The 19,671-nt window shown below is 45.6% G+C and overlaps 2 protein-coding genes and 1 non-coding gene across 6 annotated transcripts in view; all 3 read left to right on the top strand.

Annotated features, from left to right (window-relative positions):
- The first annotated feature begins 484 nt into the window (after nucleotides 1–484).
- CWF19L1 (CWF19 like cell cycle control factor 1) lies at nucleotides 485–18,294 on the top strand. Of its 3 annotated transcripts, none has more exons than XM_068951145.1 (14): nucleotides 485–573; nucleotides 704–788; nucleotides 1,387–1,465; nucleotides 4,156–4,257; nucleotides 5,075–5,289; nucleotides 8,327–8,445; nucleotides 9,222–9,306; nucleotides 10,478–10,618; nucleotides 11,934–12,045; nucleotides 13,142–13,221; nucleotides 14,647–14,856; nucleotides 15,637–15,756; nucleotides 17,516–17,613; nucleotides 18,039–18,294. In XM_068951145.1, exons 1-14 carry the CDS (start codon nucleotides 542–544, stop codon nucleotides 18,181–18,183), a joined length of 1,623 nt encoding a protein of 540 aa, XP_068807246.1. In that variant the 5' UTR covers nucleotides 485–541; the 3' UTR covers nucleotides 18,184–18,294. The 3 variants fall into 3 exon arrangements, 1 of the variants encoding a protein (XP_068807246.1); XR_011142314.1 differs by having other exon boundaries at nucleotides 511–573; nucleotides 15,637–15,752; nucleotides 18,039–18,284; XR_011142313.1 differs by lacking the exon at nucleotides 18,039–18,294 and having other exon boundaries at nucleotides 511–573; nucleotides 15,637–15,838; nucleotides 17,516–17,585.
- On the top strand, nucleotides 15,329–15,471 carry LOC138067927 (small nucleolar RNA SNORA12). The gene has a single exon (XR_011142400.1). It is a non-coding gene; the product is annotated as a small nucleolar RNA SNORA12 (small nucleolar RNA).
- Nucleotides 18,295–19,671, top strand: part of CHUK (component of inhibitor of nuclear factor kappa B kinase complex) — a 35,533-nt gene continuing 34,156 nt past the window's right edge. Inside the window, exons 1-2 of one of the 2 annotated variants that reach the window (XM_068951142.1) lie at nucleotides 18,295–18,451; nucleotides 18,523–18,617. In XM_068951142.1, the coding sequence (XP_068807243.1) occupies nucleotides 18,329–18,451; nucleotides 18,523–18,617 (218 nt within the window). In that variant the 5' untranslated portion in view covers nucleotides 18,295–18,328. The remainder of the gene's footprint in view (nucleotides 18,452–18,522; nucleotides 18,618–19,671) is intronic. The other variant, XM_068951143.1, reaches the window with a different exon arrangement.

Below are 19,671 nucleotides of genomic sequence, written 5' to 3'. Positions count from 1 at the left end.
AGGGACCCTTCTTCCAGGGCTGCTGGTGAGGAACACAGACCCTACCCAGCTGCCAGTGAAACGCACACAGGCCCTGCTCGCAGCGGTGGCCCTGACACACACAAGGACCGCACACGAGTGTTGCGGACAGGCACACAGAGCCTGATCACAAGGCACGTCAGTGACAGCACCCAGGGTGCCAGAGACAGTCACAGGGCTGTGAGAGGAACACAGAGCCCCCACAGGGGTCAGCAACAGGCACAAGGGCCCTGCTTACTCTAGCCTCAGCTCCTGCGCGGCTGTCAGCAGCGAAAGGCCCCATGCCGGGCTCAGTGACATGCACCCAGGCCCTGCTTGCAGGGTTGTGACAGCCACATGGGCCCTGCTGCCCGCCGTGTCGGGGACACGCTCACGGGCCAGCGGCGGCGCCGGCGAGGGGCGGCAGCGTCACTACCACCGCCGCCGCCGCTCCCGCCGCCGCTCCCGCTCCCGCCGGGCTGGAGCGCTGTGGGCGGTGCACCCGGAAGCGGCTGGCGGCGGCGCTCCGCCCCTCCGGTTTGAAATGTCCGCCATGGCCGGGCAGCCGCTGCGCGTGTGAGCGGGTGGCGCGGCCGGGGGCCGGGGGGTTGGGGGGGCGGATGTGGGGCCGGGCCGGGGGGCCGGGGGCTGGGGGCTGGGGGCTGGGGGCTGGCTTGCCGCTGACTTGTCGTGTCCCGTCCCGCAGGCTGGCGTGCGGCGACGTGGAGGGGCGGTTGGAGGCGCTCTTCGGGCGGGTCCGGACCATCCAGGCCAAGAGCGGCCGCTTCGACGTAAGGCGGCGGGCGGTGGCGGCGGGGCGAGCGGGCCCGGTGGGGGCCCCCGCTTCCCTCGGCCGGGGCGGCGGGCCCGGCCTGCAGCGGGGGGCTCTTCGGGCCGAACAAGCAGGCAGGCAAGGCACCCTAAACCTTCCTGGCGCTCAGAGCTGCCTCCTGTCCCCGCATTCTTGTTGCGTTTTGTACAGCGGTTGTGCAGAAAGCGCGTAGGAAACGTGAGGAAACGAGCTGTCCCGCCCTGAGGCGGTTCTGCAGCGTTGTAAAATGTTGTCGTTTGAGAGACGCGGGTCGCGTGCCCCTCTCTTAGAGCGGCGCCTGTGAGGCGCTCTGGTCCGTCGTAGCAACGCGAGTAAGAGTGAAGTGAGTTTCACGGAGCAGATGTTATTTCTTCAACTTTAGATGCGTCCATTGCTTATCTGTAATGCATTTGATAGTAGATCTCAATAGACATACAGGCACTTCTTCCATGTCGTTTGATGTATGGAAGTGATGCAGGTTACAACGTTGTGACAATAAAATACGCTGCTGAAAAATGTTAAATGTTTGACATATCTTGGGTTAAATGTTGATGCTCTCTTTCGTGTGATATTTCTAGATGCTCTTGTGCGTTGGAAATTTTTTTGGCTCTACTTCAGGTGCAGAATGGGAAGAGTATCGAACAGGTGTCAAGAAAGGTAGGGAAGAAGCTTTCACTCTGGATAACTTGTTCTCTAAGATGCTGGCGAATATGTTGTTTAGTGATCTGCTTATCTGTTTCACTGCACTAGACTTCTGAGATCATTAGTGGCAGTTGCTGTTGCAATGTTAGCAGAAAAACTCAGCTGACGTAGGAAAACTCAATGCAAAATTCTATTGGAGGGGAAGGTGAAATTATTGTAAAGAAAACCAATTTCACTCACGTACTCATACTCACAAACATGAGGATGCGTATGTCGGAGTTGTCTCTCTGCCACTTGGGCATCGAGGTGTACGCCAGGTGGTCTGGCCGGTGTTGCCTGCAGTAATGTGAGAAATAAAGGATGCTGCTGATTGATCTCACTGTCTTCTGTCCCTTTACCTGATGCCAAAAGGCACATGCATGCATGATATGGTGGACTATGAACAACAGGGACAGATATCTGGTCGTTTTGAGAGAATAGTCAGTGGAGCACTAGGTTTGTTTTCTGCCCCGCTGGTGTATGCGAGGTGTTAGGGAATAACTTTCTCTTGCCCTCAGTGCTGGCTTTTCTCCTCCTTACTGCAGGCATGTTTAGCTGTTTGAGAGGAGGGTTTTGTTCTAGCTAGGAAGTTGGTGCCCCTAACGGAGATTCTCCTTCCGTGTAGTTGTTACTGTGTTAAATCATTTAGTGTAGGATGCTGTGATTTGGTAATGTCAGCTGGACTTGCTGATGCGGGTAGTCCTGCCTTCCTCTGTGCTCATCCTCCACCAGCTGTGTGATCGTGCCTCTGTGCTGCCCCTCACCGTGTGTGACTGTAGATTGAGCTTGTTTGGGACCTTACCAGAGTTAACACTGACCAGGCAGTAACCAATACTTAGAGGAATTAACACTGTCCAGGCAATAACCAGTGCTTAGTCTTAACTGACTGTAGTTTCTTATCTGATTCACAGTGTGCCCCTACAAGGTTAGGATAAAAGCGTGGGGCAGAAAGAAGGTGGGATCGCTGCTTTGGGTGGCAGAGCTGGCTGAAAATGTTTTTTGGATTACAGTCTGAGAAATTGCTGAATAACACATGCACCCATCTATCAGAACTCTTGTAGTGTCCTGCCTGCTTCTCCTTGGTCACCTCAGCCCTTGCTCTGAAGACCTTTTCCCACCCATGGATATGAGAAGTTCTGCATGACCTTAGCAACCTGTTTGCGTGCCCCTTTTAAGGGAGATGCTGTCTTGTGAGCGTTTCTAATGTTTTGACTCTTTCTTCTTCAGTATTACTTTTAATCTTACCTCTGCAATGAGGCAAGCTAGAAAAGGAGCTGGGATTTTTGCTTTCCTGGTAATCTCAGCTTCTCTGTCATTCCCCAGAGTTACATCTGTTATAGTTCTCTGGACAAAGATCATCCTGTTTGCTGCTTGTAGCTCAGGATTTATCACAGTGAGTGAGGCTTGTCATCTTGTGCTCTTGCTGTAAGAGGGTAAGGAGAATTGTTACTGATTAAATTTAGCGTCCTATAGCTCCTTGAGGAAGATGTGCTAGGTGCATAGAGAGAAAAGTAGGTGCTAGCAGCTAAGTCCTTCCTGGATTGATGCATTTTCGTTCGTCCTTACTTGGCTTCTATTTACTCTTTGGTCTGTTCAAAAGTTTGTAGTTAATAATTTCTCCTAGGTGTATATAGATATAAAACCAAAATGAAGTTACCAGAGTTTTGTTTAAGTGGTTCTTTGTTTTCTATTTTAAAGCAGTTTCAAAACCTTAAAAAAAAAAAAAAAAGCATGCTCTGACTGTGGCAGCTAAGACTTCAAGCAAAAGCATCAGTCTTAATGAAGGCTGCACTAGAGTTGCTACATCACAGCTGTTCTCTATTCTTAAACATTCTTAAACAGAAAATTACTGCTAGTTTTTAATTCAGTGAAAAACTTAGTATCTGTTGAACAGGTGAATTGTTGACTAGCTTACTGTTGTACTGGTGCGCCAGCAAACCTACTGTGGGTGTTTCTGACATCAAGTGTGTGTTTTTTTTGTTTGTTTTTACTCCTAAGTTTTAATAGGCCTGAGAGATTCTGCTTACAATGTTGGGAGAAATCAATCTTTATTGATCACCCAGTCACAGAGAAATTAAGTGGCACTTCACAGTGCCTTACTTTATTATTTTTTATCTTTCAGTTCCTGGTATAAGGAAAGGTATGGCTTTGTGTTCCTGTTCAGAGGAAATCGTGCAGGAGGTTCTTTTGCCAAGCAGATCAAGAAGCTGATGAACTTTAATGCTTGCCACAAAAAAACCCAATGGTTTGCAGTCTTCCAATAGCCACATGAATTTAGATCAGCTTAAATAAAATCACTGGGTGTCCCTGTGCTTGAGTATTTACTTAGGATTAGCCAAGGGAAGATCTGTATTTTTGGAGCTATGTGGGTACCCCCTTTAGGCGGAGATCTCGTTATGCAGACAAAGCAGCATAGTTGTAGTTAAACCACTGGTGACACGTGCATCTTACTGAAGCAGGAGGATTATGGGCCTTATCTTGAAGGAAGATTTCTGGTTCTGTGCTTATCACACGTAGGCACGTTGCAAAGAAATAGCATTTGTACCCGGAGGACTGTATGGGACCTGCCAGATTTTTAGAAAATGTGAATTGAACTTATCTTAATGCCTCTGAACTAAACAAAACTGATTACATGTTTTTTGTGTTTTTTTTGTTTTTCCCCTCAGCTCCAATTCCAACTTATGTGTTGGGTGCTAATGATCAGGACACTGTGCGCTATTTTCCAGATGCCAGTGGCTGCGAATTAGCTGAGAACATCACTTACCTAGGTAATGCTACAGGTGGTCTGTGATGAGTGATGTGTACTTGAATGATGGTGCTTTTAGGGAAACTTTAAGATCTTCCTGTTTCAAACACTTTCTTTTTCCAAAAATGTTAAGCTGGTATTTCTTATTCCTGGGTTCAGACCTGAGTTGAATTTAATGTTGAAGGATTGAGGTACTCTGCTCTGTTAAATATGAAAGAAATACTTCTCTTCTGTGTTTTTTTGTTTTTTTTCCCAAACATTCTCTCTGAACTTTGCTAACCTGACGTGGTTAAGAGTCTGTTCTTTGAGAATAACTTATTCCTATGCCGTATTCATTTTTGTACAGTGAAGGTTTCCTAAATGAACTATGCTTTTGTACTGTGAGGCTGTATTAGGTAGGAAGTGTTCCCTTTAAAGATAATGAAGGTATAGCAAAACTAATAGGAAAACCTAGTTTCTTTCTAGAACGCTGCCTGGCAAAAATAGCAACAAATAAAGCTGAAGTATCACAGAAAGGCAATTTCAATTGGCTCTTTTTATTCTATCTTCATATTGAGCTTTCAATATTGATAGGTTTTTTTTTTTGTGAAACAAGGTAGCAGTGAGCAGAGAAAACTGAGGGGGTTGTCTAAACTGCTTCAGTAGGAAGGGTTCAAGCCATTGTGCTAAAACATGTCTTTTGTGTTTTTTTTTTTGAATATAGGAAACTACAGCTGTCTGAAAAGAAAGTTTTAGTAGAAGTAAGGAAGGACTGCTGAATTTCATCTTCTGTATTTGATGCAAATAAGGAATTACTTGCAATGTTTAAATCTCAAGTGCGTGTTTGTGTATTAATGCAGGCCGTAGAGGTATTTTCAGTGGTACTTCCGGACTGCAGATTGCATACCTGAGTGGCACAGAGTCCCAGGATGAGCCAGTTCCTGCCTACAGTTTTAGCTCAAAGGATGTGACAGAACTGAAAGCGTCTTTGCTATCAACTCCAAAATTCAAAGGTGTGGATATATTGCTGACATCCCCTTGGCCCAGAGACGTGGGGAATTTCGGCAACAGTCCTGTAAGTATTCTGTTTTCAGATGGAGTGGGTTTCTGAGTGTATCTAACAAAGGATTGCCCTTCTGCTTACTGTGACTATTTTCAGAGGAGTCCATTTGCTTCAGTTTTACAGACGTAAGGGCTTTGGAGGGTAATCAACGGAAACAGCTTTGTTTCTACAGAGCTTACTAGTGTTTGTTCTGTAAGTAAAGCTCATGGCATAGTGCTGTGCTCAGACCACGGAGCTGTATCTCCTGGAGAAACTGCTCATCTGGACTCATTATTTTCACAGCGAGGTTTATCTGAGTCTTAACTTTGAGAGCCACTTAAGATCCTGACATTTTAGTTTTAATGCTAAAAGTGAAGATATGTGGTTTGCCTTAGTTTTGAAAAGGCAAAGCATGTTGCAGGATAATGATTGCATCCCAAGCTTTTTGTGGGCTCTTCTCAGTAGTTGTCTATGGACTTCGTGCTGCTACGCATTTGTGCTGCTTCGTCAGAAGGATGTCTTTTTCTTTTTCCCCTTGTTTGGGATGTCTTTCCTGTCTACTCGGGACTCTTGAGTAACCTTGATCTGATAGTGAGTAATCCAGGATCCTTCCTCAACCCGCGTAAGATCAGTCATATCACGTTCTACCAATTTGTAGTTGCTCTGTAAGGAGAGATGAGTCCTTCCTTTGTCCTTAGTCCTGGCTTAGGATCACAAACACAGCCTTAGGAAAACTTCTTTGGTTATTAGCTTCAGATCTTTGTTGCTGCAGGTAACCGAATCTCATAATCCCATTTATTAACTGGTTCTGCTTTACCTTAAACCTAGAAAGGTTTCTTTTTTTTTCCTCCCCCTCCCCCCCTTTTTTTTTTTGGAAAGACTTTTCCCGTTGTGATAATCATTAAAAAGCTGAATTTTTATTCCCGAAAAAAGTGCTTATCTTTTCTTCTGCAAATGTTATTTTCCTGTTTTGTTTGAGTAGCTCTGAACTAAATTTTGTCTCTTGAACACAATAACAACATTTTAAAGGAGGTCTTACTAGTGATTTCCCCTTCCCCTGCCCCCTCACAGCGATGTTAAAATACAGACCTTTTGCTCTGCTTTTACAGTCTACTTGCTCAGTGTCACTCCAGAGCAATCCAGTCCTGGAAGCTAGCTTAAACTTAAGTGATGGAAAAGACCGTTGTGAGTTTTGGGTCTTTCCCTTGGATTTTTAAATCAGTAGAGGAACCTTCTGTCACGCTTTCTCTTCCCTTAGATCCTAATGCTTCTCTTGCCAGCTTTCTTTACCAACACAGACTACTGCTTAAAACTTGCATTGGCCCTGGTTGCCAGTTTGTGCTTTACCTCACATATGTAAATCAAAAGGGAAAACTGCATTCAATTCCTCAAGAGCAACTTTCTCTTTGGCACTGCAGGAGTCCACAGTTGTAGAAAAATAAGTTTTGCAAAGGGCCTCTGGAGTCTTCTAGTCCAACCTTCTACTTGAGTTCGTGTTGTTGTAACTATGGGTTGCAGATGTTTCCCCAGTATCTTTTTCCCTCCCCTCCGACATTACTGTTCTTCGTGAACTTCAGTGCTACATAAGTGGATATGAAGCCTTGGAGGAAATCTTACAGCAGATTTTTTTCATTGACATTAAAATTGAATTCCATTCATTGTGCCATCTTCAAGCGCTTGAGAAAGCTTTGAGCAAAAAACGGGCAGTTGATGTTATGCTCTTTCTAAAGGATAGATTTAAGGATAGAGGGGGGAGATTTGTGAAGCTTCAGAGTGTTTTATCTTTTCATAACTGTAGAGTTAGAGCCAGTAGTTTCCATCTGATGATAAACTTTACTGACTTAGATTGGTTGCAGTTGCTGTGGAATTATACTGTTGGTCTCCAATACTGAATGCTGTGAGCTAAGCATCTTCAATATCACTTGAGGTTAAGTCATTCTTTTCTCCTTCAGACCTTGTGTGTATGTATTTATTTCCCTAGGTATCAGTAACTATACTAAATGGTCTAGTTCTTGCTGTCTGGATTTTAAGGGCATTATTTAGTTTGACTAATTTTGAATTAACAGTGTTCCTAAGCAAAAGAGGATTTCTGGTCATACCTTCAGATGATCTGAAACCTTTCCAAAGATGAATGCCACATACTGTGACAAAATTCATATTTTTTTGTTTCCTCTCAGTATCTTCAGATATACAAAAAAAAGATCCTCAGTCTAAAAGCAAAAAAAAAAAAACTAGACTAGGTGTAACAAGATAGCTGGAGAGAAACAAGATGCAAGGACGTTCTGACTTAAAGAAAAGTTGTATCTTGAAATTCATGTACAGATTCTCTACAGGTGTCTCATTCAACGCTCAGTTGGCCTCAGCGTGAATTTTCTGGGAATGTATTAGCTTGGATTTACAGAGGAATATGTTTATTAAAATAGGCATCTTGTTGGAAGCATGCACTTTATGACCTGATGATTTCAACATTAGGTCTTTGAGATTCCTTTGGGTACTAAGGCGTTGAAATCCTGTCACTCAAAGTAGATCGTTTGAAGGATGAATGTTTAGGGTTTTTTGTTCTTTGTAACTTTCTCTTTCAGCAAAAGTTGTATGAGGAACTAAATTGCATGGATAAGAATTAATTCCTTAGCAAAAATGTGTAGGTTTATTTTTCCTGAAATCCTTCTTGGCTCTGATTGATTGTTTTCAGTGGGACTGGAACCAGCCAGTCCTTGGTGGGGAATGCTGTTGTGTTCACCTCTGCCATGCCTGCTGCAAGGGCAGCAAAAGGGAGCACAGCTAGGAAAAGGGCTTTCTTGAGGGTAGACTGGTGCCAGTCCAACTGTCGACAATGAAGGACTGCTAACAGATGTATGTCGGGTCTGTGTTTTGTTCCCCATGTTTCATTCTTGTAGGGAAATAAAGGATCAAGCCCCCACAATTGCTGTTTTTACCCCCCCTGCCCTTCCCAGGAATGTGTTTGACCCTTATGGTGCAGCACACAGTGTGGTTTTTTTGTTTTGTTTGTTTTTTTTTTTACTGCAATCCCCCAGGGTTTTAAAATAAAATTTTATTTCTATTTTTGTAGGGAGAAATAGATACCAAGAAATGTGGCTCTGCATTAGTATCTAATTTAGCTGCAAGTGTCAAGCCAAGGTATCACTTTGCCGCACTGGAGAAGGCCTATTATGAAAGACTTCCTTACAGGTATGTAAGACCATGTGAAATCTCACTTCTTTTGTAAGAAAGGCTCAATTGTTAGAGAGCGTAGGAGGACAGCTCTAAATTTAGTGAAGTTATCCAGGCCTTAAATACCTCCTTTCTTCCAACACAGAGTCCAGGTTATGCCACAGAGGCATCTTATGACCACAGTTCCTGCTGCCTCAAAAAAACTGGCCATTTCTGACAACAGTTGTCAGAGTATGTTGCCGTGAGTCTGATGACAAATTGGTGCAACTCTAAGTGTAGTTGCCCTTAGTCCCATTTAAACAGTGTTCACTCTAGTTCAGGGGTGTATCTCTGAAAATGTATGGTGGCAAAAACCCCATATCGTTAAGCATTTGATGTCCTTAATCATAATTGTGTGCATAAAATAAGAATGGTTACATAACGTTGGTGTCAGGAAAAAGCCCTAAAAATAAGGCTGTTGTGTTAGTGTTGGATAATCTTATGATTATTATCCCTTCAACAAGGAACGCTTTAGAGCTGTGATTTTTTTTTTTTCTCAGAATAGTGAATATCTTCTGATCGCTGTATTTGGGCTGCAATGAGAACTTATTTTGGTGTGGGCAGCTCTTTTTTGTTAGAACTCAGTCTGTCTGAACTCTGCCTAATGCAGAACTCTGCCTAATGCAGAATGTTTTTGACTTTCAGTCAAAGACAGTACATGATTGTGGTGTCTGAATGGCTTGAAAAGGATGCATATTTTCCTGTTGTCCTTTATGTATATGCCGATTCTTGAAAAATGCTTTGTTTCCCCACAGAAACCACATAGTGCTACAGGAGACCCCGCAGCATGTGAGCAGGTTTATTGCTCTTGCTGATGTTGGCAATACAAGCAAAAAAAAGGTATTGACGCTCTTCAGTCTTTCTTTTTTTCCCTCAAGTGCAAGCAGTATGTCAGTAAGCGCAGCTTCAACTTGTCGGAGGACAGCATGGGTCACTTAAAGGCTCAATTGGAGCAGGGTCTCACTTAAGTAATAGATTAAGTAATAAGTAAACTGCCTATTACATCTGAAGGGTAAGGATTGTAAGATGTGTTCTGAGGCACCTTTAGTTTTTTCTGCCTGGTCAAATGGCGTTTAGCTGTGAAGACAGCTACAGAGGAAAATGGTTAGAAAGTTACCATTACTTCATCTTCCTCTCAGCTGCTTTATTCGTTTTCCCTTCCTGTGGCCTGCTGCAGGAAGGAAGTGAAGTTCCACTGGAACCCTCACAAATAACTGAGAAGAGGTTATTGGCATTTTTGGTTGAGGATTGGGAAGGAATATACATTCTTGGGAACTTGGAACTTGGGTAAACCGAAGCTATAGCTTTGCAATGCATGATGAGCTGAATTATTAACTTATGCCTGTTTACTCTGGGCCTTGTTCAGAGCTCAGAGTGCTCTGAAAGCCAGTTTGAGTCATTGAAACAGCAGAAGGCAAGCCTAGTGAAAACAAAAAGATGTTTGCTGTAGTGCATGTACTTTGGTTAAGAATGAAGACTTTAGTGTCTGGCTTCAAATAACTAACTTTTAGTGGGGATTTTAACCTGTTTCTCTCCTCTCCTTAGCAAAGCTGCAGAATATTGATATAGAAAAGCATGTTGATACTGGTGGGAAGGCATAGCAACTGGGTCTCATAACCAAAAAAGATCCAGGAGTCCTAGAGAGAAAGAAGGCCTGAAAACAGGCCAAGATTAACTATCAAAATAAGTGGACATACCTATTTATCTTTATTTGGTCTTATGAAGGAGGGAAGGGGGGGCTGCTTTTCCAGGTAGGATACATTACTACTTTTCAAAAAACTTTCTTCAGATTAAAGGGAATGATCCACGTTGAAGTACAGTGTAAACTTTGGCTTGCACTGGGTGAGGAGACTGGCACAGGAAACGTGTTTGTGTCTCACCCTGGCTTAAACATTGCTTTATTGAATTATTGCAGAACTAAGTTGTATCTTAGCGTTTCAGAGATGACCTCTTCACAGCTGTAGTCCTGCTAAAAAGCGTTATGCGTTTGAGCTCTCTCTTCTCCTTCTAGTACCTCTATGCATTCAGCATTATTCCGATGAGCTTGATGGACCCTGCAGAGCTAGTGAAACAGCCACAGGATGTCACAGAAAATCCATACCAAAAATTACGGAAAGAGGCGCATAAGGCCAAGACACTCATGTGTGCAGAGGTACTGCTATATTTTGTTTGTGCAATTTGCTTTCCCTTTCTTTTTTCAGAGAGCTTAGAATGGTGTTTGGCTTTAACCTTTGAATATTTCTATCCATTACACTTCAGGATTCCGTGAAAACTTATGTCAGTCAAATTGTATACATGTGATGCATGGGATTTTTTTGATACAATTTGCCCCCTTCTTCCTGCAGGTCTGCATGGACTTTAGGTGGTGATGTAGTCAGATCTGCTTGCTTGCTGGGATTATTCTGTATGGGCACCTTAGTATGCAAGGCCTTGTTCTGTCTAAGGCTGTAGACTGAAAGTTATTTGCAGTTGACTCCAGACTCAGCCTGAAGTTAGAGCTGACTTAGGCTTTGAAACAGCATGTAACTAGGAAGTACAAGCAGTGATCCTCCAGCCTTTCTCACCCTAGTTTGCACACAGAGTTAGGGGCTGGGCCCTTCTGGTGGGCAGTGTGGGAGGGCATGAAGGTGACTTACAGACACCTCTCAGCTTTCAGCTGTGACCCCCTTGCCCCTAAGCAGAGACCTACTGTTATATTCAGCCCCTAGCAACAAGACTTTTAAACAGACAAATCAGATGATAACTTTGTGAAAGCAAAAATTCTTGTACCTTTGCACTTAAATACACAGTTTAAGATGGACACAAAGGCTGATGTTGCTGGAAAAGGTGCTTCAGCTTGCATGCCAGTCCTTAAAATGTGGGGAAGATGTTTGCTGCGGGTTGGATTTTAGATTGTGTAATTGTGCTCACCTGGGAGTCAGGCTAAGTTTGCATGAGCAGCCCTACTCTTTGCTATCTGCTTACAGCATGCTTCCCTCTGCAGCATTAATGCCTTCTAATGATGTTTTACCTTGCTTTACAACTTAGCCAAATGGCTTCAGCCTCCATATGTATCTATTAACATCTCTAACAAATAAAGCTGTCGTTTTGGTGCTGGCTCTGAATTGGAAAAGATGATTGAATAATACGTAAAATCAAACAACTCTGAAAGGTCAGCAGGAGGTTAAGCAGGAGAGAGTAGCAGTTCTGGACAGCTCTCCCAGAATCTTTTCCTAGGCTGATGCTCAGCATCCAAACCAGGTGCCTTCTGCTACCCTTTAGGCTACTGAGGCAGAAGCGCCCTCACTAGCACGAACAGCAGACGAGAACTGCTACGTTATTGGGAGGGGTCAAATCATTCCTGTCATGGAGGTTGATGCTTTTACTAGATGTTTACACATCTCTTCAGGAAAGAATTAAAGTTGTGTACATAACTACCTCCTGCAGAGACAGGGTGTAATGAGCTTTAATTTTCATTTTCTGAACAGGAAGAACCAGCTTGTCAGTTTTTCTTTGATTTGAACAAGAATCAAGGAAAGAAACGTCCCTCAAATGGGAAAGAGAAAGGGAACTCCCAGCCTAAGCAAGCTAAAAAACCCCGTAAGTATGTGGATGCTTTTGTCTGAGAGCGTCCCTTGTAGCTCTCATTGGGCTGTTTCACTCTTCATTTTTCTCATGCTGTTGAGCTGTGCTGTGTTATCTTGCAAAGGTGTCCCATTATCACATTAGATGCTGTGGGAATGTGGAGGGGAGGGAACAGTACCTTCTTTCTCAAACCCCTGACAGTAAATAGATGAAAGAAAAGTCAAAGGTGTAGTTTTAAAAGCTAGTTGACCTGTGATGATGGGAATGGGGTGATGCTGTTCATCCTGTGAAGCAGCTGGCCTCTGAACTTTACAACAGGCATCTCCACGTGCCAGTATGTTTCCATTCGGGGTATTGCAAGAGACTGTTCGAGAGTTCTTGTAATACCACTTCAATTTTGTTTTATGCTGTGTGTTCAGGAAATCCTCATTTCCTTGGAAGGGAGGAACACCTGTTATCTGTATGTCTGTGCTGTAGATCTAGTTTGAGTTTTGTCTGACTTGGAGAAATTGAAATTAAACCTCTCAAGATTGGGAATTTCCAGTGACAATGTTAATGCAAGCCTGTATCTTTGAAATGTAGGGTCTCAGTTATGAAGAAGTTTGGTCTTTAATGCAAATGTGGTCTTTAATGCACTTCCCCCTTGTTTGTGTGAAAGCTGTTTCCACTGCCAGTGGGTAAGAAGACATTCTTCAAGAATGCCTCTGCTGGATGAGCCTGGTTGCCTTTGTTACATGGGATTAATTTGTTATCATCGTTATTTCTTTTATTTCCAAACCCTTAATGTAGTCCTCACAAACAGTGGTTTTACCGGTTAAACTATCTTTTGCTAAAACTAGTGCATCCTCATTCATGTACAGGTGCCTGCACAGACATAACTGGCTAGAATAACAGTCAGTTGTAACGAAAGAATGTAGGTATGCGGTTCTGCCTACACGCCCCTGTGTTTTCTGTAGGACAAAGCGCCATTGTCCTAAGTTCATGTAGCTTCCAAAGTCTTGGAGTTTGTGATGAAAAAGGAGTTTTGTTACGCTGTTGTCCACATGTTCAGTTTAAATGCAGGTATAAAGCTTTATGCTAACACTTGTTTATCTCTCTCCTCCCAATAAAGCACAGCCAACAGGGCCCTGCTGGTTCTGCCTGGCCAGCCCAGAGGTTGAGAAGCACTTAGTTGTTAGCGTTGGCACGCATGTAAGTACTCCTAGCACATTCTTTCTTGTATGAAGGCAGAGTCATGCTAAGACATAGCAATTTAAAGTGTCAGTCTATAACTTCTTTTAAAGAAGCTTGGCTTAGAACTGCTGTCAAAATTTACTGAAGTACACAGATGCAGGCCACGAAAGACTCTTTCTCAAACTATCTGCTGATAACATTATGTTCAACGAAAGAGTTTGATAGTGCATCCCATCTACTGATAGTCTAGACAGACTGTCTGTAGTCTACACAAACTATTAAAAACAGACATAGTCTGTGGGGTTTTTTTACTGTTTTATGTTAAACAACAACAAAATCCACCTCTAAATAAACAAACCAGTCCAGCAGGGAAATTCACTCTGCTTTTTGCCTGTATTTTTTCTGTTTTAGACTGAGATCAATAAGCAAGGAATGTACTACAGATCTTGCTGAGACAACTACGCTCAGAAGTATAGTACCATGCTCACACCGCCCACACATATGCGCAAGCATCCCCCCGTATACACTTTACCAATTCTTGTGTAACAGCAAAATATTCCCTGGAGTGAATGGAGCTTTAGCAGCAGAACTGTGTAGTGAGACTATCCTCGTCCTCTTCTCCATGCCCTTCCATAACTTGGACCCATGGTTTTCTTTTCAATTTCTTTCATTTTCCCCCTAAAAGACACAGGTATATAGACAGACTTGTAAAAATGAAACATGGCCCTATTTTGCTCAGGCAACGGAGCTGAACTATGCTGACAAAATACTTTTTTGGCTATGCCAGCCTTAAAGGTTTTCATCTTACCACCTGACAAAACTCTTCCAGTGCGAACTCAGTGTGAGCTGGCAACAGCTTGGCAGCAGGATGCACTGACTGGAGTTATGCCAACTGTCGCTGGGGTGATTTGTTCCAGTTCTGTCATATACAAATTAAACAGAAGATTCGTAGTTTTTAGTTATTAGTCTCCAGTATGTACTTGAGGATGTTGAATTAATCATTGATCTCTTTACCTTCCCTAAATTACTACTCCTATCTAGTGTAATACACTGCTAACTGCTATAGGGACAGATTTGTCCACATGTTCAGTTTAAATGCAGGTGTACGTTTTCAAGTGGTTTTCTTGTTTGTCTCTTTTTGTTGTTTTAATAGAATTTCTTGATACAGTGGTTCATTCACTTGCCTTCTTTCAGATAACTTATTTCCTCATGTTCTGGCACTTTTTTTTTCTTTAGTAGTCCCTGCCTTTTTCTTGTTCATCTAGTAATTAATTTCTAATAAACGTAATCTCTAGTAAGTGTCATGGAAAAGGAGGCTTTACTGATGCGGGATAGCTAGGCTGTGGGATGCTCTCAGAATGTTGTCAGAGAGCACAGGTAAGCTTCACAGCATGGTAAGTGTTTGCAGTGAGTGAGTAACTGATATATATTGTTTCATTCCAGTGCTATCTTGCCCTGGCCAAGGGTGGCTTACTACCTGATCACGTCCTGATTTTGCCTATTGGGCACTATCAGTCCGTAGTTGACCTGTCTTCAGAGGTGGTGGAAGAAGTGACCAAGTACAAATCTGTCTTAAAGGAATTTTTCAGAAGCAAGGGAAAGAGATATGTCTTATTTGAAAGAAACTATAGGAGTCAGCATCTGCAGTTACAGGTATGATTTGAGTACAATAGCAGAAGAGCGCAACCTGAGCTTACATGCCAGTATGTTGAAAGAGACGGCTCACTCTCAAACTTCCCTCTTTCCTCTGTGCCTTCACAGAGTATGGATAGAAATCATCTTACCCAAGGATAGAGGCAGAACAAAAACAAAGCCTGGGTGCTTATTCTGCCGCAGTCCTTGTTTTTCCTGTTACAGCAGGCACAGGGTTGATTTGTGTAGAGTGAGTGAGATACAACTGTTTTTCCCCTCATGACCCTGATTAAAAAGCTCACAATGTGTACAGATGAGTTGGAAGACTTTGCTCGTACTCTTATCCGCTCATACTGGCACATGAACTGTGGTACTCATGCTGTAACTGAAGTAGGCTGAAAATCTAGAAATACACCTGCAGAGCTCTGGTATTGGTAGACAATGAATAACCTTTTGATTTGATTGTTTCCTGTATGTTAATCACTTGGTGGTTTATTGTGGTGGTTTCTGTATCTGGCAGATCTGTAACTGTATCAGAGCGGCCTTAAACTACCACAAAGATCAGAAAGGAGGGTGACCGTTCTGAGAACTCTTTCAGGCTATTAGTTTTCAGTTTTCTGTTCAACTCCTACAGAAAAATCTCTCATAAGTTTAAGCCTGTATAGATAGGTGCTCACCTGTCTTATATGATGATGACGAGCAGTACTGAGGAGCATACCAGCTCCAGTGATGGATTTATTGCTTTCTGAGAGTAAATGGTTTGTCTTTTCTCGTTATGAAAATGTTGTCCATGCTCTCCAGGTGATTCCTGTCCCGTTGGACCTCTGTACTTCTGAAGACATTAAAGAGTCCTTTATTGTACAGGCACAGGAACAACAGATTGAATTGTTAGAGATCCCAGAGCACTCAGATATCAAGCAAGTATGAGACAAGATTTCACCTGTCGTTTACCTCACCTCAATCCTTTCTAAGCTGGTATTTCACTCTGGGGTCGCTTTGCATGGTAAGACTAAGCTGTTGGAGGTAGACTGCCATAGACTTGAGTTGCAGATATGCCCGAGGTTTTCACTTCTGGATGAAGTCACAGTGAATGACAGATGATTTGCTTCTTTGCAAATTAAGGCCTTTATCTGCCTACAGCAGTTATACACCTTAGGCTCTCCAAGATGATCAATACTTGCTTTTCATATGAATGAAGCCTATGCTGCTAGGTGCACTAGATAGCACTGCTATCCTGGTGCGATTTACGAAGATGTCCTTTAGTTTTCTCGGAGCAGCTGAGTGTTTACTCGAGGAGAAACTCCAAATATAGGTTAGGCAGAAAGGTAAGGCAGAAATCTGACTTTGAGGACAGGAATGTAAAAGATAACCCTTGCCCTGCTACCCCAGCTCTGTGCACAGGTTGCTGCACTCACTGCTAGTGATACCAAAGCAGCCCTTTCTGTGTCAGTGCAAAGCAGGTAGCTTTAAATTCCCTTGGATCAGGATTTGGAAGAAATATTCCTGTTGTACCAGAGAAATTAGTCTAGTGATATAGGCTTCTCTGTAACCAATAATCACAGGGAGACCATATCTGCAGCAGGACCCAGAAACAGCACATATTTATGCTAGTTACTTTCTAAGCTATTACAAGTATTTATATCTGTGTCAGAAAACTTAGGGTTTTTTTTTTTAGCTGAGAAGTGTAAATTTACTCTCATGTGATTTTTTTTATCTACAATATGCTGTATTAGCTTGGGATGACTTAGCTAGGCAATTATGATCACTCTTACTAGAGGTGTCATTCTGCAGAATTAGTCCACAAAAATGTAGCATTGTGCTCATGGTGCTCCATATGCAAGTGTACAAACTGATCCCGGCTGAAAGCAATCCATCGCTTCACATCTGTCATGAGCTATGTTTTGAGATCTACCATTGACCCAGTTTGTTCCTGTTTGTGTGTTCTAATCTGACTTTCAATTTGCTTTGCAAAGGAAACTAAAACACAGCTAGGGTCCTCCTTGTTAGGAAGCATCAGCTCTTTGACAGAGTGGGGCCGACTTCTAGGACATGGCTACTCACAAGAAATACTTAGGAGAGGGCCTTTTTTGGTGTTTCATTGATGAAAAGGCTTTGGAGTGAACTCAGCCAGGACTGGACAACCCACAGGGTAAAGCCCTGGGGGGTTTTTTGGTGCATAGGCACATTTAAACTTCAGGATCTGCATGGTCTCGGGTCAGTCTTGGCAGAAGAATCCACAGGAAGCTTGGGTTTCCCTAACTCTAATATTCAGTTGAATCACGGTTCAAGTATAATCATCCAAGTGTAGTCATCGACATCTGTTACAGTGTCCAAAAAATGCACTTTTCTTGCTGTAGTTCAAAGCCAGTCTCTTATGAAACCCTGTCATTTTTAAATAACAGAACTAGGGTAGTTATTCTGCTCCGCTGTTGGGTTAGAACCCATTTGAAATACCAAGATGAATTTAACATTACTTGGAAGACTGGCGTGAAAATAGTCAGTGTTGCCCTGCCACTGTTAAAAGCTGCCCTTGCTCCCCTGAGGCAATAAGGGGCCTGACAGCTGGCAGTTCCCTGCTGCTTGGAGGTCAGCAGGGACCCTTTTTCTGGGCTCCATCTTTCAGCAAGGTTTCATCTTCTTTTTTTTTTTTTTTCCCCCCTTTCTTTCTTCCCCCACCTAGGTAGCCCAGCCGGGGACACCCTATTTCTACGTGGAGCTGGACACGGGCGAGAAGCTTTTCCACCGCATCCGGAAAAGCTTTCCGCTGCAGTTTGGCAGGTTTGGGGGTTTGGTGTTTTTTGCCCTTTTCTCTCCTCCCTCATGCTGTGGTGAAGCAGAGTGGCGCATGGGGTGCGGCAGCTCTCATGCCACAGGGCCTGTTGGGTGGGTGGGGGTGCTGTGATGTCACGCCGGGGGGGTGCTGTGATGTCACACCGGGCAGGGGAGGGGTGTGGGGGTGCTGTGACGTCACGCTGGGTGGGGGAGGAGTGTGGAGGGGGTGCTGTGACATCACGCTGGGCGGAGGGGGGCCTGTGGGGGCACTGTGATGTTGGGCCGGGCAGAGGGGGGCCTGGGAGGGGTGCTGTGACGTCACACCGGGCAGGGGAGGGGTGTGGGGCCGCCGTGGCCTCACGCCAGGCCGGGGGAGGGTGTGGGGGGCGCCGTGACGTCACGCCGGGCGGCTGACGCGGCTGTGCTTGCAGGGAGGTGCTGGCGAGCGCGGCCCTGCTGGGGTTGCCCCACCGCGCCGACTGGCGGCAGTGCACGGCGGCGCGACCCGAGGAGGCGGCCGCCGCCCAGGCCTTCCGCCGCGACTTCCAGCCCTTCGACTTCGGCCTGCAGCACTGACGGCGGCGGCGGACGTGCGGCGATGGGCGGCGCGGCGTGACGCACGCGCGCGCGCGCGCGCGCTCTTCTGTGACGCGGCAATAAAGGCGGTGTGGCGCGGGGCGCTGAGTGGCTGCGGCGCGGTCCGGGGGGCGGCGGAGGCGGCATGGAGCGGGCGCCCGGCGGCGCGGCGCTGCGGGGGCAGCCGGCGGGCGGCTGCGGCCCCTGGGAGATGCGGGACCGCCTGGGCACCGGCGGCTTCGGCAACGTCTGCCTCTACCAGCACCAGGTGGGCGCCGGGCCGGGGGAGCGGGGCGGTGCGCGCTGCGCCGGGCCCTCTGACGGCGCTGTGTCCCGCAGGACTCGGGCGCCAAGGTGGCGATCAAGTCGTGCCGACTGGAGCTCAGCGTCAAGAACAAGGACCGCTGGTGCCACGAGATCGACATCATGAAGAAGTGAGTGCGGCCGGGCCCGGCCCCGCCGCTGGAGCGGGGCGCCGCCCAAGCCTCGGCTGCCTCTGCCCCGGGGGCTGCCAGCGCGCTCGCTCCCGCCGCCCCTTCTGCCCCTAACGCGCAGCCCGGCATGCGGGGACCAGCCAGACCCCCTGGGTCTGATTCAGCTGCTGTGTGGGGTGGGGGTCTAGTGACAGCTGGACCCCCCTGTACTTGCATTTGACCAGTGCATGGGTTGGGGTCTAGTGACAGCCAGACCCTGTTGAGTGGAGTGGGGGGTCTAGTGACAGCCAGCCCCCTGGCCTCCCTTACCGTTGGTACGTGTCATGGGAGTCTAGCGAAAGCCGGACCCCAGCGCCCGCGTTTCTCTGGTATGTGTGATGGGGGTCTGGTGACAGCCAGACTCCTGGGCTGACATGGGGCTAGTGTTTCGCATGGGGGGGTCTAGTGACAGCCAGACCATTGTGGTCACATTCAGCCAGTATGTGGGAGGGGGATCTAGTAACAGCCAGCCCCCTGTGGTCACGTATGGCCTGTGTGTGATATGGGGGTCTGCAGTGACAGGCAGCCCCTCCGGGCTCGCATGTGGCTGGTGTGTGGGACAAGGGTTCTAGAGATAGCCAGCCTTCCCACCCTGGGCTTGTATACGGCCAGTATGTGGAATAGGGGTTTAAGTGAGAGTCAGAGCGCTTGCACACGTGTGGCCAGTGTGTGGGGTGGGGGTCTAGTGACAGCCGGACCCACTGGGTTCATGCACAGCCGATGTGTGGAGCTGGAGTCTAGTGACAGCCAGGTCCCCTGGGCTCCTATGTGACCAGCGTTTAGGGCTGGGATCTAGTGACATTCAAACCCCTCTGCACTGGTGTACCAGCTGGTGTGTCAGGCTGTGATCTGCCGATGTTCTGAGCCCTTCTGCTCTCATGTACCATCTAGCGTGTTGGATTGGGACCTAGTGATAACCATCCCCCCTGCACTTATGTGTTGGTCCATCTGTTTGCTCAGGACATAGTGACGTCCAGACACCTGTGTGCTTCTATACTGGCCCGTGCATCGGGCT

Source organism: Struthio camelus, chromosome 7, assembly GCF_040807025.1.
Source record: "Struthio camelus isolate bStrCam1 chromosome 7, bStrCam1.hap1, whole genome shotgun sequence".
Classification (NCBI taxonomy): domain Eukaryota; kingdom Metazoa; phylum Chordata; class Aves; order Struthioniformes; family Struthionidae; genus Struthio; species Struthio camelus.
Note: the sequence above shows the minus strand (reverse complement) of the source record. Positions and strands in the feature narration are given on the sequence as shown.

Bases quoted from the DNA above. Each gene is read 5' to 3' on its own strand.
- CWF19L1 (XM_068951145.1), top strand. From the start codon at position 542: ATGTCCGCCATGGCCGGGCAGCCGCTGCGCGT. The intron at 5,290-8,326 runs GTAAGTATTCTG...CTATTTTTGTAG, and splicing joins GGAATTTCGGCAACAGTCCT to GGAGAAATAGATACCAAGAA. The intron at 9,307-10,477 runs GTATTGACGCTC...TTCTCCTTCTAG, and splicing joins GCAATACAAGCAAAAAAAAG to TACCTCTATGCATTCAGCAT.